We start from the raw sequence: 16,639 nt of genomic DNA on the forward strand, positions 1-16,639 counted from the left end.
TGCTGAATCTGGAAATCAGTTTGTTTTGAATGTCTAATTGCAAAGCTGTGTAGACTTCTGAATTGGAAGGAAGTTAAAATAAATTATTTTGGAATTCTAACTAATATAAAACAGGATAGGTTTAATCTGATTTGATATTAGACAGCAAGAAAATGGTTATGTGTCTTTTAAGACAGTGTATGTAAATATCTGGGAAGGTAATTGAGTACTGAACTTTGGATTCTGTTGACTAAAACTGTGCCAAGCAAGTTTTTAGACTTATTGACAAAAGTGTCAAATGTTAAATAGAGAAGTGTGACATTGTGTAAATGGTGAAGCGAAACAGGACATAAAATTAGAATTTCATATCTAAATTGTTAATTATTTTTAGCAGAAACACATTACCTGCATCCTCACACTTGAACAAGCCTCATTGCTGGTCAACTTAGATAAATGGTCCAAGCTGCAATTCATTTTGTGACCATTGGTCAATTTTTTAACACCAGGAGGTCGAGAAAATATGCATGACCCATACTGCCACAATAGCTTTAGTAAAGTAAACTGCAATTTTCAATAATAATTGCCTTTTGGTCTTTATTTCAGCTCATTTTCCGAGTCTTTCTTTTTGTCCATTCAGGACGAGAAGGCGGAGGGTTTCGTCAGTCTTCCAGAGTTTAAGATTGACCGTGCAAGTGAATGTCGAAAGAAGTAGTAAGTGCCTGGTGTACTTACTATTTATGTTATTTTCCTTATGTGCAGCTTGTGTGCTCTTGAATGCGTGAAGGTGTGTGGGCAAAAATAGCTCTCTCTGTCTCTCTAGTGCTTTCAAAGCGTGCCACCCCAAGGTCAAGAGTTTCTACTTTGCAGCAGATGGAGTGGACGACATGAACAGGTAAAGGCAGCGAGCGCTAAACATGGAGGAAGGTTATGCAGTGGGGAGCTGTCTCAGCTGAGTGGCAAAATTAAAAGGCAATTCAGATTGCCTCAGAGTGCAGAAAGAAAGTAAGATTTTATAATAAAATAAATATTACATAAAGGTTACAAGTAGTTCAGCTTGACTTAATTTTGTGCTGTTTGTTGTACCACAAAACAACCTTTGTTTTAATAAGTTTATTTGAGCATTCCTCTTGTTTGGTAGATGGTTGAGTCGCCTCAACATGGCAGCTGTGGGCTATGCAGAGCGAGAAAGGATGCGCCAGGAGCAGGGTGAGACTTCATTTCAACAATACTGCTGTTACTATTACACCTACTTTACTGCATGAGTATATTATTGCCTTAAGAGTCCCTTTGGAAAAAAGTGAGCCTGCCACTCATTTCTATTTATGGCTCAAACACCTAGACACCAAACTCTCTTGCCTGAAGATCTTTTCCTGATTTAATCGACTTAGTTCATTGGGTTTTCTCAAACAGTTATGTCAAATTGCAGAATATTCTGATGTATGAATTGCTGACGTCTGCCTGAAAGTGCTTCTGAGTTGAAGCAGCAATGTTTTGGCAAATGTTTGGTAAATATGATGTTTAGGAGGAATGAATGATAAGTTATATATCTGAAATACAGGTTTACAGATGTCTTCATGTAATATCAGTAAGTCCAAAGATAGATGGATGGATGGATGGATGGATGGATGGATGGATGGATGGATGGATGGATGGATGGATGGATGGCACAAACCTCTCTAACGAACTTCCGAGACTGAGTCTTAAGACATTCTGGACCACTGTTACACAGTTCTAACAGAAGCATACAGTATCTGCAGTCCCCCGAGCAGCTTTAGGACTCTCTGAACACCGTCTGCTTCATCTCATTCCACCTTACAGGCAAAAACTGAAATCCTCTTAGGCTGTGGGTCAGACTATTATGAAGGGGACTGATGGGTCAAAGCAGATGTTACAGGCCTGCTTTTACTGTACTGGTTGGAGTATTGTTGAATCTGGTGCCGCTGACCTCAATGAGCTTGCTGAAACCGTCACATCAGTTTTCGTGAGAACATGTGTGTGCAGACCAAGACTTTTCACACATGCAACAACAATAAACCATGGTTCACTTCACATCTGAAGAATATGCATCGGATGAAAAAAGAGGCTTAAAGCAGCGGGAACTGGGCCTTCTATAGGCAGGCAAGAAACAAACTAAAATCCTTTGAGCAACTGGTGTTGAAGCATATGAAGGACATTACAGGCACGCTGCTTGACCCCATCCAGTTTGTTTACTGGGCAAACAGGTTAGAAGATGATGTATTTAACTTGGGCCTACACTTCATTCTGTATCACCTGGACTATCCAGGGATGTAAGCCAGGATCCTATTTTTGAACTTCAGCTCGGCCTTCAAAGCCTTCAGCCAAGACGTCCACCATCAGAAGATCACTTAGATGAGAATGACAGTCTCCACCTGTCAGTGGATCACCAGCTTCCTCACTGACCAGCAGCAGCAGCTGAGGCTGGTGAGCATCTTCTCCTGCGCAAAAACTACTAGCACCGGCTCCACCCAGGGGTGTGTTCTCTCCCCACTCCTATTATCTCTGTACACACCTCAGCGGACCCATCTGTAAAGCTCCTGAAGTTCACATATGACACTACTGTCATTGATCTGGACAATTATGAGTCTGCATACTGACAGTAGGTAGATCAGCTGATCAAGTGGTGCGGTCAGAACTACCTGGAGCTTAACCGGCTCAAGACAGTGGACCGGAGCACACCTCCCACACTTCCTTCCCTCACCATCCCCGACAACAGTGTATCTACTGTGGATCAATTCTGGTTCCTAGGAATCACCACTTCCCAGGATCTGAGATGGTCTTTGTGGTTCATTTATGCATTAACAGAACTAGTTAATGGAAGAATGAAAAGTTTTTTGTGCCTCTGATCTAATATGTTCCTATGATTCCTGCAGATTACTGGAGTGAAAGTGAACATGAGGAGGACACCACTTCTAGCCCGAAACAGGACAGCCCCCCACCTCCATATGATACCTACCCACGGCCTCCATCAGTGAGTCATTACCTACATCAGAGCTGTGATACACTTTATTTCATACAACCCAGCAAAATCCATCTCAGTTCTCTTCAACTGTTCGGTTTAGAAGTCTAAATTGTCTTTAGTTAAGCCTTCAGTGAATAGCAATGTTATATTTAGCTATAACTGTTGCTATAAAGGAACCTGAAACTGGTCTTTAAACAACAGATAAACTAAGCCTCTTTTATGTTTTAAAGAGCTTACGCACATTCCTCTTTTCCTGCCATCTGTCTGTCTTACTGGACTAAGCTCTTAAAGTTCGCAGTAATGGTTGAATTATATCATGCCTCAGTTGACATCTTTATACTCTCTGTCAGATGAGCGCTTACTTGGAAGGACGGACTGCACGCCTGTCTTCCACCGAGACGTCTCGCTCTCGATCTTCTCAGGAGGACTTCTTGTGTAGTGAGCCCCCTGTGACAGCTGCAGAACCGCAGTACCATCCAGGCCCTCTGGGGGGAGGCACCACACACAGCGGGAGAAAGCCACTGGGCAGCAGCAGCAGCGACGTGCCATACAGATGTGATCCTGTGGAGGTAATTGTAACAAAGATTAACGATACGTTTCGTTTTTTAAACAAGACAAACATAGTAAAAATCTTTAGGTATTATAACTATATATATTAATGCTCCAGTCAATGCAAATACACTAAAAAGATACAATAACCAAGACTTATAAAGTTACTTTCATTTCTCCCTTTTGGGCAACTACACTTTGATTTTAGTAAGGTTATTTTACTTTTCTCATGGAGTTTCTGGTAAATAACAAGAAGATCTTTACTGCTAATGTATCATCTTAGATGTATTTGAAAGCTGTTCATGACTCCATTAATGTGTTTTAATTCCTGCTCCATGTAGTACCGCTCCAGTCCGGCAGGGGGTAGCAGTGAGACAGGGTCCCCAGGCCGTTCTTCGTCCTCGCAGAGACGGTCTTGGCAGGACCTGATTGAGACTCCGCTGACTGAGGCTGGATTGCACTACCTGCAAACTGGACCGCTTGGTAACTTTTCAGCAATTTCATTACATTAATTCTCAAATAAAAAATAATGTGACATTTAGGATTGTTATTTATTTATGTATTATTTAATTAAATTTATTTTTGTCGCACCAACTAACAGATGTCATTACAAGTCCAATTCATATCCATTTAAATAGAATCCAATTAAGTTAAAATTTAGGCCAATCAAACTCATTCTGATGTAATAAATGCATGTAATCAGGTTTACATCCAACTACATACAGACTAATTAATCCAAATTAAAATATAATGTAGTCAAATTCAATTGATCATTTAATGCCAAACGTAAAATGTTATCTTAGGTAGCTCAGCTGATTGCAGTCACTGACTTTGCAACATCCCTCTCCATATCAAGCATGTGGCGACAGTGGAGAGGAAATAGAACAAGAACCAGGCTTAGTATAAGTGTCCATCTGCTGTGTCTGGCTGGGGGTTGAAAGGACAGAAAACAGACACAGGAAACACAGAACAAAGCCAAGATAACTCTGCATGGCAAAGAAAACAGAGCTCAATTAATGGATTCGTACAAAAAAGAACCACAGCTAAATGCAGAAGCACTGAGCCCACTTGTACTTTCTATGGAATAAAAGTACAATCCATAGTAATATAACTCAGTATGCAACAGCTAAGCCGCATAAAGCCAGTAATGGGTGCAAATAACCACAATAAAAGAGAGAAACTTTTATTTCTACAATTCTTTGGCTCCACTTGGAAATTAAATATTCATACATCCATCATTTTGTGCTATGGAAGTTTTCAAGATGATGAAGTCATTGGGTGAGGATACCCTGGACAGGCCACCGGTCCATCATAGGACAACACAGGGACACACAGGACAAAACAACCTTGCGGGCATACACTCATGCAAACAGGCAATTTTAGAGTAATCAGTTAACCTAACAGTCTCGTTGTGGAAGAAAGCCAGAGTACCCAGAGAACCAACTCATACAGGGGGAGAACATGTTGACACACCCCTTGCAGAAAGACCCAAGGACTGCATTTGAACCCAGGACCTTGTTGCTGCAGGGCAACGGTGTTACCAACTACGCCACCATACACCTCGTGTTGAGCAACTATGCACTTTATAAAGTTTAACTTTGCAAATGAAATGTCAAGTTCTGGAACCAATATGGTACCAACAATTTCTATAATTGCAAGTTTTGAAAAATTCCTTCAATGTAGTTTGATGCCTTATTCCTGCTCTTTTTTTTACATGGGTCTGTATGGGAATTCAGAATCCAAATCAGGTTTATTGGCCAAGTTGGTATGCACAAACAAGGAATTTGACTTTGGTTCCCATCACTCACATCATATATCAACACTCGTGCATGGATAAAGCACCATTTTTACTTTCGCTGCCCATATAGAGAGTTGGTACAAGAGACATTTACATTCATGTCAAACTAATAACAAATTATTGCAGAGGAAAAGTCATACTCTTTAGGTATTGTGACTAAAATAAATAGTGTATAAATAATCTTGCTGCATTTTATATTAGTCTCCATTATGCTCTTGAAATTATTTGCATGGATGTTTTAACAGTCTGTATAGGATGTAGGATGTGTTGTGTGTGCTGGATTGTCCAGTTTTTCTTATACCAGACCTTTTGGAACAGTATAATATAGAAAACAAACAGATAATAAACTAATTGAGACTTCTGCTTAGATTAAGTTTGAAATTACTGGATTAGATGTTTTTAAAAAAGCAGCAGAACTTTTCTACACACGTTTATTTTAGAAAGTCCACAGAGGTCAGTTTGAACAGCTTTGACTAAAACTTGCTGAAAATGTATTTCCTTAAGAAAACTGCCAACCAGCTTTATGTGCAGGAGCTCACAAGACCTTTACTGTTTCTTACTGTTAGTTTTTTATTTGTTGGTTTACTGAGACAAGAAGTCACTGTTTTCTTTCTGAATTACGATTGATAGAATTGTTTTAGCTGTACTGGAGATGCTTCTCGGTGACCCTGTCGAAACTATATCACCAAAATAAACATTGTGGAAGTTTCTTTTTTCTTCCCCTTTTGAAAACAATTGAGTCATGCTGTGTTGATAAATCGGTCTGATATCTTTTTTTTCTCTTGTTCTTCATCACAGAGGACGCTGTTTTTGCTGAGCCAGGCTTGGGAGGAGGTTCGATGATGGCTGGAGCCGTCTACACTCTTCCTCCACAGAGGAACATCCCGTTGCCAGTGGCGATGCAGAGGCTGATTCCTATGACAACCCAGGGAGGGAAACCCCGCAGCTTCACGCTACCACGTGACAGCAACCTGCACACACTGCTTGCACTGCCTATGAAAGAAGAGCAGCAAACACATAATTGTGAGTTCAGTACAGTGCACACATTTAGTATGAAATGCATGACGAACGGTGAAAAATAAACTGTTGTAAGACTGAAAGGATACAGTGTTGAGAAATTGTAATACAGGAAGTAAAACGCTGTGTAACAGTCCACAAAACTCCTGGTTCGGTATGTTTTTGGTATGCTTCAAAAACGTTTTTTAGTAAACAAGTCTTTTTCAATTTTTGAAATTAATTTGATCAAAAATTTATATATTTGAGAATAAAACATGTGTTAATGACTGTGGGTGTGTTTGATATTTCAATAACCTAGTGTTCCAGCTGTACCTGAATGCAGCATGAGCAACTGTTGGGGAAAATCTCCTCCGACTTGCATTTTATAGGATGTAAAAAGTTTGGGCTGATTTAGACATCAGCTGATTTTTCTCCAGCATCTGCTTGAAGTAGTTTCAGGTGTGTAATTAGGTTCAGTGTAGAGGGAGCTGCAGTACATACCTTATCATTGCTGAAACACTGATGTAAAGCCTTTAGACTTTAGAGATCACTAGGAGTTCTCTCTGCTTAGTTTTGTTTTGGTGTCTGTTTAAAACAACGTTCTATTTGTTGGGTATGCATGAATACCAAACTGAAAGGGCTGTACTGTACCGTTACAACCCTAGTAAGGACTGATTCTGATTACATATATCAAATGAAAAAAAGATAGCTTAACCAACCTGTCCCTATATATGTAAAAGAAAGTGCCACTCGTTGTGCCACTATTGGCTATCAAGCGTTTGCAACTTGCTGTGGAGGAAATTTGGCCCACTGTTCTTTACAGAATTGCTTTAAGTTAGCCTCACTGGATGGTCTTTCACCATGTGTGGCCTGTTTAAGGTCCATAATTATTACAGCAGAGGTAGAAAAACAAGCCGACACATTAGGAGCTGTAGAAAGAGAAAGAAAAAAAATGGTTTTCATTCAGCCCAAGCTAGTTGGTAATTTTTTGTGCCTTAGAACTGTATTTCAGAAAACAGATTGCTTTTCATTGTCAGTCTAGGATAGGTAATAGTAAAACTAAAGGATGGATTAGGTATCTGCAGAACCGTGATGTTGAATAGAGAAAGCTGCAAAACATGGAAATGTTATCACAAGCCTAAACCACACAGCTCACAGGAAGCTACTCATTGATTTTTATATTACCCAAAGTGCTAATTAACCTTATGTAAAAGATAAGTGTTTTAAAACATATGAGCTGCTTGGCAGGTTCAGCATTTTGGCAACATTCCTGCAGCTCCTCTGTGAATGCAGGCTTTCACGGTTTGCTATTTCTTCCTATAATTCTTTTTAAACAATGACTGATGTTCGTAGCTCAACATCTACTATAGTGTTTGATATTGTAATCATAATACTTGTGTGTAATTCTTTAACATGTTTAAATATTTGTATCAATTGGTCTTTTTTAAAAACATGCAGTCAAACAGGAAGGAGAGAAGTCCAATAAACTGGTTTCCTGAATCTTTTAGTAGTAAAGAAGAATTTCTAAACAAACTTTAGAGTGTTCTCTGGCTGTCTTCATCTGATATTTGCAGACCTTTGTTTGCAAACAGCTTTTTTTTAATGAAAAACCAAAGCATTTTAATCAGGTTGAAGTCTGGATTATAACTTGGCCATGGCAACACCTTGATTCTTTTATTCTTCAGACATTGTTTTGTAGATTTGTTGCTGTGTTTGGGTTCATTGTCCTGTTGATGATCCAGCTGGCTTCACATGTGACTTTAGCATACTTATTCAGGGTGATCTTGGTTAACTGCAAGGTACCCAGGTCCAGTGGCTTTGAAACAAGCTGAAATCATCAACCCCACCACCACCATGCTTGAAGGTTGGTATGAGGTGCTTATGCTAATACGATCTGTTTGGCTTTATGGCCAGACATCAATACTTTAGTTTCGTCTTTCCAAAGAACATGGTACCAGAAGTCCTTCAAAACAGCAACACTACTTGGGTTTGCAAAGCTGCATCTGACTGAAGCACAGGATGTTTGTGTAGATGAGACTAGAGCAGGTGTCTTTAAAATTTAAAGCAAAGCACCGTGGTTGGAGAAGCAAATTAAATCAGTATAAAAAGACTCATGAAAATTGTTAAGCGTGTTAGTGGAGGGGTGATGATTTGGGCACCTTATCGGCATGAACTCCTCTGTATATAGGTGTAAGTATAGTAAGTATTCTAGAGTCAAAAGGTTATACGTCATCAACACGGTGGATCTCTTCTAAAATCAGTTGAAACAATAGAATATACTTTTTGTCATACAAACTATTATATTTTGGATTTTTTTTATTTTTACAAGTAAAGACCAGTTAAAATCTGTGTTGTGGGGTTTTGCACATTGAGGTTGGATTCAGATCATTTTAGAACCTGGAAAATACCTATTTATGTTTATCATGTCCTCACTCCTAAAATCCTTGATTCAAAAGAGGTGGTTATTCCTTCATCCATGATCCAACTCTACACGTATCCTGTAGTTTTTGCAATAGAAAAACTTATCACATTGAACTGTTTTATACGTGACATCGAGCTGATACCACACACCAACAATTCCTATTTTTCTGTGCTGGCTTGTACATATTCTGCTCATTATCATCTTTGTAAGAGTCAAACAACAGAGAGAAAGAACAGAAAGTGTATTTTATCATAATTAACAACCAAAGGACTAAAATCATTTATAAGGTTGATGTTACTAGCTGTTGCAGATCCAGAAATGCTCTCAATCAGACATGTATCCATTTAAGTCACCATCAGTACCTATTAACACACTCTGGACTCAGGCTCTGTTCTAACGAGGCTAATGAGATGGTGGTGCTCTGGTTGCCAGGATAAGGCTGGCGGCAGAAGGAAAGTGTCAGACTGAAATAGTAAATAAAGCAGGTTTTTGTAATCAGGAGATATATATGTGAGCTCTGTTTGAAAAACAGATTGAACAATAAATACTGATGTGCAGGAGGGAATAAAACTGCCACAGAGGAGAGAATGTCCCTGAGGCTGTCAGAAGAGAGATGGGGGCTTTGTCATCTTTAATAATCTCTGTGTGGATAGGACAAGATATTACACCGGGTAGAATACCATCTGCTGCTGTGCTAGATGAATCTCCGACGTTGCCTCCTTGGATGCTCAGATTGAAACGTCTGTTTCCTCTGTTATAGGTAGCAGTGAAGGTGCGTCCCTGGGCGACTTGTTTCGCGCGTGCGAACAAGGCGGAGTGTGTCCTTTAGGGCGGGGATCAGAGGCCAAGGGCCAAACAGAGTTCAGACAGTCCTTCCTCCGACGGGCCGCAGATCCTCAGCTCAACGAGCGCCTGCACCGCCTCCGCATACTGACCTCCACACTAAAGGTGCGTCCACTCCAGCATTGACACAAAGATGTGAAAAGATACTGTATGAGAGGACACAAAGCACAGCTTCCAGGACTGTAGAAGGTTTAATATTTTGAACATAATGTTTTTTTATGTACAGTTCTTTGCTTGCACAGACTGAATAGGTAGAGACGCATACAACATATAATAAAATTTACAGAAAGCCAACTCACAACATTGCCTGTTAGTATGACCAAGTAACTATTTACAGCAGTAATTAACTATTTCTACAAATCGGAGATAATGAAGCTCATTGCTAATTATAATATTCTCCAGAAAGCTCAATATAAGCCCTTTGGACTATTACACTTTTACACACTTACATATCTAACCCAAATTTGTGAGATTTGTTTTTTTTCATTATTCTTAACACCAACTTTGATTTAAGACACTACAGCTCACAAGTCCTTCTGTGCACTTCAAAACGTTGGCCAATCCAAAAAAACAAAAACAATCAAAGGTGCTTTTAAAAGGGTGGGTAAAAAGTAAACCGTGTGTAAAGAACCAAACTAGAAACGGGGAAATGAACCTATGATACTGTACAATTATTAAACAAACTTTTTTCTATGACTATTTTAAGTTAACACTACCATTTGGCCGTAAATATATAACAAAATTGAAAGTAACATTTGTGCTAATGTTTTCTAATTTAGGTCTTAAAGTTAATATTATCTTACATGTGAAAAAAGCTAACTTTAGGTCTAATGTTACCATTTCAAGATCTTATAGCTAATGTTTGCGTAAATGCCAGTAGACCTAATTTTTAAGAGTTTGTGGAAAATGCTGCCTAAAAACAGCAAAATAGTTAATAGCTTTTGAGCTAATTAAGCTAACATGCTATTTATCATGTCAGGATGGCAGGCAAAATGAATATTTGAAGACTTACAAGATGTTTTAAATAAATATTTTGTGGGAGTCTTGAGCAGTGATTTAAAAGCTAATTAGCTATTTAGCTTACTAAAATGTGATTGGTTACAAACATTAGTTATAAAAATATTACAGATAAAGTACTACTTCAACTACATAATATATCCAATTTTAGCTAAGCCCATTCCCAGAGCAATGTTTAGCTTGCTAGCAAATAAAACCAACATTAGTCCTATCCCTAATGTTGGTTGTACCAATTCTTATCTTACAGTAGCACATAAGCTAATGTTAGCTTCTTTAACTCCCATAGCTTTAATCTCATGATAGCTAAAAAAGTCTTGTTTAGCACCTTACAAAATAGGAAATTTTTGTCATTACTGGACTCAATGGTCATCTCAGTTTCGTCTATAATTGTACCTCAGAGTAATGAAATTGATGTCCCTAAAATTGTTTACCTTGTTCCTCTAAACTTCCACATGGATAGTTTTATATATATTTTGTCTGACTCTGATATGCACATAAACATGAGCATATTCTGATAACTGTCTGGCCTGTTTCATCACTACACCTCTCATTCCTTTTTGGTTTAAGTTTTCATTCATCCAACTATCTGTGGCTTCATGTTGTCTGAGCATTGTTAACACTTCTGGCCTGAATGGCTCTTCTGCAATGTTTGTATCTTTGTTGATTTTTGGAGATGGCACAAGAGTTTTGTCATTTAATGCTCCAGAAGGACTTTTCGTTTCTAAGTATCTGTGGCTTTGGCTGTCTCAGTCAACTAGCTTCAGTGTTTGTTCTCTGTCTGGTGTTTCTGAAACAAATATACCAAGCTTTGGGGATAATTTGGTTAAAAATATTGTACAGTGATAACAGTGACCCTACTAGACAGTATCGTTTACAGCCCTCTTTCTCCAAAGAACAAAGCTGCTGGTTTGGACATTTTAACAAATCTGCAGTGGTTGCTGTGGAAACAACAAGGACCTGAACATCTAAGATCAGTGGATCAAAACAGAAGGATACAGTCTAGATGAGAGGTGGAGAGAAGCAGAATATCTCTTTTGAGGCAGATTGGGAAAATGATAGAGGTGGATTGCTATTCTAGTTCTGTTACCTTTAAATGATTAAATGTACTCAAAGAACTAATTTTGAGTTGATGTTATGTCAGTTTAAAACTTGAGGCCCAGTGACATTTTAACCAATTTTAAACATTATATGTAAATATGTAGACAAATATCTTGGCTTATTTTGACAAAAATAACAAGGAACACCCTGCTCTAGAAGAGAAAATGATCTTTTTCTTCTGTAAATCCCAGTTATTCATCTTAAAGGCATTTCAAGTGCTGTTTTTAAAGGCTTCAGTGCTAGAGATTTGTTCGAGGAGCCTTCACTAGAATAATGTTTTACCTCATAAGCTCATAGCAACTTTGGAGAGCAACACACAGTGGCAGCGTCAAACGCACATCAAAAATAGGCTTATTATTATTATTTTCTGAAACGACGCACGGCATGAGAATCTGGTCAGCGACCAACTCTTCAAGGCGCGGCATCCGGTGATCTTTTTTAATCCTATTCAATTCAGAACATAAACACAAATTCCAGTACAAGCTTTTTATTTAGGCAGCTCTGAGTTAAGTGGCAGTTAACTCTGAATAGGTAGTACTCTTTAGCTTGCTTATTAGCTTGTGCAGCTGTTAGAATGTATAGCTATTAGCTTGAAAGGCTACCGGCATGAGTAACTGTTAGCTTAAGTAGCTGTGACCGTGACGTCTTGTTAACTTAAGCACCCGTTTGCTTAACCAGGTCTTAGTCTGAGTAGCTACTGGCATTAGTAGCTGTATGCATAAGTAAGTTAGCTTGAGCAGCACTTACCTTAATTAGCTATTAGCCTGTTAAGCAACTGCACTGTAGCTGCACGTTGGAAAACGGTGGAATTTGGTAATTGTTCTGCTTGCTAGCTAATATTACCACACAAGTCAACAGTGATAAATTCCTAATTTTACTATCTGTATACATAGATATTTTACAGTACTATGTGTGCCACTGATTTAAAGAAAGACCGACCATCATAAGTGCGATCAAACAGTTTATATCAGCCACTTCATTACATTTTACATGCGCACAGCCGAACTGGAAACTAAACTCGAGGTTGCTTGTCAGGCTCCAACTTTCCCGGGCGGAAAACCTCACCAGTTTTAGCTGTTAGCGTGAGTAGTTGTATGCCAAAGCAACTGTTAGCTTGAGTTCTCTGTGAGAATTTTCTGCTTGATTTGCCATTTTCAATCAGTTTAACTTCTGTCTTCTTCAGGTAGCATACTAACTAATCATAAATATACTTCATGACCTAATTGCAAAAATTAAGTATGTTTTTTTCTGTTAAAACTTGATTTAACTTTTTTGTTACTTTGCGGGGTAAAAAAGGCAATTTTGGCGGTAATATGCTAAAATAGTAATTATAAAACTTTGCCACAATCCTGTGTAAAATCCAATGTAATTAAGCATGTTCTGCTAATATTACTAAAGGTCAATCTTTCATAATGAATATTTTGGTGCATTTAGTCTTACCTATGCCTATATATCCAAAACTGGAACCGGAGGTAAGCATGTTGGCATTTATTGTATTTAAACTTCTTCTAAAAGTGCAGTAAGTAACTAAAAGTATAACTTGTAAGTATCTCTTAAATTTCTTCACATAATTTTTAACAAACCAGTTTGTGTGGTAATTAAAAGGAGTCACAAGATCCTGCAGTCAAAGTCACTCAACTGTCCAGTAATCTATTGACTTTAATCTTGAGTCTCTCCAATCTAAGTGTATCCAGTCACGTCTGTGTCCTTCTTTCCATGTGTCTACGTTTGTCAGAGTAGTGACAGAAGTTTTAAGAGTGATCCACCCCTCCTGTGTTTCTGCATCCTCATAGGACAGGGAGGGGGAGCTAGCGCTGATTGACAGGCTGCTGGCCAATCCCCAGCTGTCGTCGGCAGAGTTCCAGGAGTGGAAGAGAGCCTATCAGGACCTGTTCACTCAGGAGCAGAACTCAGCTGCCGAACCTGAACCAGAACCCGATCCCGCTGACCCGGGGCCGCCGCCCCTCACCCCCTCACTGTCCCACACGCATTCCTACATTGAGACACACGTCTGACCTGTTTAAAACAAACTCTTCATCTGGTTCTGAGTAAGATGGCTGATTAATCAGGAGAAAGCATCACAGGGAATCGCGTAGAGATGGACTGAGTTGTGTTTTCAGCTGCCTCAGCGTAATAAGTTCACCACGACAGATTACCGAGGAGCCCCTCATGTCATTTGATTTGACGATCTGTCAGGTTCAGCCGCTCCAGCTGATGGCAGGCAGGACGATGTGCTAATTCTTGAGTATTACTTGTTAGCTTTTGTGCTCTGTACCTGAAATACTCTCCCTTGAAATTCCATTCAAAGAACTCATCATCATTTTCTGTGAAGTATTTTTTCCATCATCTCCATAAAAAGTAAAATCAAAGAATGTATCTTTACTCATCCAGCTTGTTGTGCCATGTTTACACTGAGTGCATAGTGTCTTATATCCAGTAAGTTGACATGCTTTTTACTCCAATAAGCCTTATACTGGATAATATTGATATTACCTGTACAGTGAGTGTTACAACTGACCACAATTAGATCTTTTTTTTTAAACTCAGTATTCTTGTTTTTACATCTAGATTGAGAGGCTTTTGTTTGTGTAGATTTGGTAGATTTACGTACAGTGCCGGGCTGGACCTGAAGCATGCACCCTTCTTCTGGAACACGAGCCATTTAAGAGGAAAATCCACCCTGAAGTAGTTTAACACATCTTTTAACAAACAAACAAACTGAATTTTGTATTAAAAACCACAGGCAGCTGAATGCATTTTCTACTGTATATTCGCACTGATTCTCCTGAATGATCAGAGAAATACTGCATAAAATATAAAACATGTATTTTAACCTACAGAGTTAAAAGTTCTCTATATTAAATCATATAACATATCTATGTCACAGATCTAAGAGAATATTATAAACCAAAAATAAAACTAATGAAAATTACTTTTACTCTGATGACACAAATATAAACTTCAATTAATTATAATTAAATAATTAGAATCATTTGTCATAGAAAACCTTAGAAGCATACTTATAGTGTTCAACTAAAGAAGGCTTTCTGAATGTATTTAAACCTTTAAATTACTTCATTGATCACAGAATGGTTCAAAGAATACACAGTTTTACTATGAACAAAATCTGTTTTGAAAAAAATAGAATGAAAGTAATTTAGATGTGCAGTGCCCTGCAAAATTATTGAAACAACTTGAATTTTTTCACATTTGTGTCACGTCACAACCACAAACTGTGTGTTTTATTGGATATTTTTATGGTAGGCCCACATAGTGTAGTGTATAATTGTAAAATGGAAGGGAAATGTACAAATAAAAATCTATAAAATGTGGTTTGCATTTGTATTCAGCCCTATATACTCTGATCCCTATAGTAAGAAGTCAAAAGTCACCTATAGTAATCAGACTCCACCTGTGTGTGTAAATAAACCTCCGTTTAAATTCAGCTGCTCCTTGAAGGCCTTAGAGGTTTGTTAGAGAACACCAGAGAACTGAACAGTATCATGAAGACTAAGGAACACAGCAGACAGGAGAACGTTAATGCAGGTTTAGGTTCTAACACAATACCCCAACCTCCTTTGAACATCTTACAGAGTTGGTACCTCTGGAGGAGCTGCAGAGATCCACAGCTCTGTCATCAATGCAACTATTAGTTGTGCACTCCACTAATCTGGCCTTTATGGAAAACTGGTGAGAAGAAAAACTTTCTTGAAAGAATGCTAGAAGGAACAATGGAGAGGAATTGGGTTAAAACCTGTTAGAGGCCGCAGAAGACTGAGGTTCCCCTTTCCAGCAGCACAACATTCCTAAATAAGCAACCAGAGCTGCAATGGAATGGTTTGGATCAAAGCATATGCATGGGTTAGAATGGCCTAGTCAAAGTCCACACTTAATTCCAGTTATAATCTGCGGCAGGATTTAAAATTCTTGTTCTCATACAATCTGACTCAGCTTGAGCTGTTCTATGAAGCCTCAGTCTAGATGTGCAACGCTGGTAGAGATGTACCCCAAAGGACTCGCTGCTAAAATTTGATTGAAAGGTGATTCTATGAAACGACTCAAGAAGGCTAAACATGAATGCATAAAACATTTGTATTTGCCAAATATTACATATAATAAAATAAAATAATAAAACACATTGAAGTTTGTCAGATATTGTGACAAAATGTGAAAATATTACTTACCTATATGCACCAGTTGTTTTATTCACTTGAATAAAATATGTATTTTTATATACCTTTATCCTAATAAAAATTATTACTGAAGAAATAGTTTTGTTTCTATTTAATAAAGGAAACATGCGCACATAAATATATGGAATAATGACTTATTTATCAATGGATTTGTTTAATAAATCCATAGATAAAATAGTTTTTCATGTTCTACATGCAAGTAGAGAATATCCGTTATCATGAAATAATTTCCTGTGATAGTCTAAAAGGGGTGGATTTTTCCTCTAGCTTTTTTTCAGGCGTGTGACATTGAGGATATGAGGAATATTTGCATAGAAAATTAAACTTGGGTCTATTTAAAATATTAGTCTATTTCTATGCTGCTTCCAGAAGATGTAATAATGTATTTCAGACACTACACCAACTATGAAAGCAATCATAAATATATAATTACTTGCACTGACAAACACTCTGTTTGTATGCTCCTTTTATGCTGCTGCCCGTGGTTGGTTGTAGTAGCATGTTTTTGCTGTAGATCAACACAATATCCATTTTATGTTTTGTGTTTAAAATCTATAGATACAGTAGATCTCTATTTATAGAGTGTAAGCTATCTTGGAAGAATTTATTTAAATATATCAGGGTTTCTTTTTGCAAACTTTCATTGTGCAAAGAATGTTTAGTGTTAAATCTATAAATTATGGTTAAAAGTATTTATTTATGTGTTCATTCTTCGTGTTTCGTTGGAAGATGAGACTGGATTAATAAAGTTTTAGTCATTTGGA

General features: G+C 38.0%; 1 protein-coding gene across 2 annotated transcripts in view; it reads left to right on the top strand.

Annotated features, from left to right (window-relative positions):
* The window catches only part of cnksr2a (connector enhancer of kinase suppressor of Ras 2a), an 83,095-nt gene extending 66,456 nt beyond the window's left edge, over window positions 1-16,639 (top strand). For both annotated transcript variants that reach the window (XM_047350590.1, XM_047350591.1), the window contains exons 16-24: window positions 617-690; window positions 800-871; window positions 1,118-1,185; window positions 2,871-2,968; window positions 3,310-3,528; window positions 3,850-3,991; window positions 6,105-6,329; window positions 9,485-9,672; window positions 13,476-16,639. In XM_047350590.1, the coding sequence (XP_047206546.1) occupies window positions 617-690; window positions 800-871; window positions 1,118-1,185; window positions 2,871-2,968; window positions 3,310-3,528; window positions 3,850-3,991; window positions 6,105-6,329; window positions 9,485-9,672; window positions 13,476-13,697 (1,308 nt within the window). In that variant the 3' untranslated portion in view covers window positions 13,698-16,639. The remainder of the gene's footprint in view (window positions 1-616; window positions 691-799; window positions 872-1,117; window positions 1,186-2,870; window positions 2,969-3,309; window positions 3,529-3,849; window positions 3,992-6,104; window positions 6,330-9,484; window positions 9,673-13,475) is intronic.

The sequence above is a fragment of the Girardinichthys multiradiatus genome, chromosome 21 (genome assembly GCF_021462225.1).
Source record: "Girardinichthys multiradiatus isolate DD_20200921_A chromosome 21, DD_fGirMul_XY1, whole genome shotgun sequence".
Taxonomy (NCBI): Eukaryota; Metazoa; Chordata; class Actinopteri; order Cyprinodontiformes; family Goodeidae; genus Girardinichthys; species Girardinichthys multiradiatus.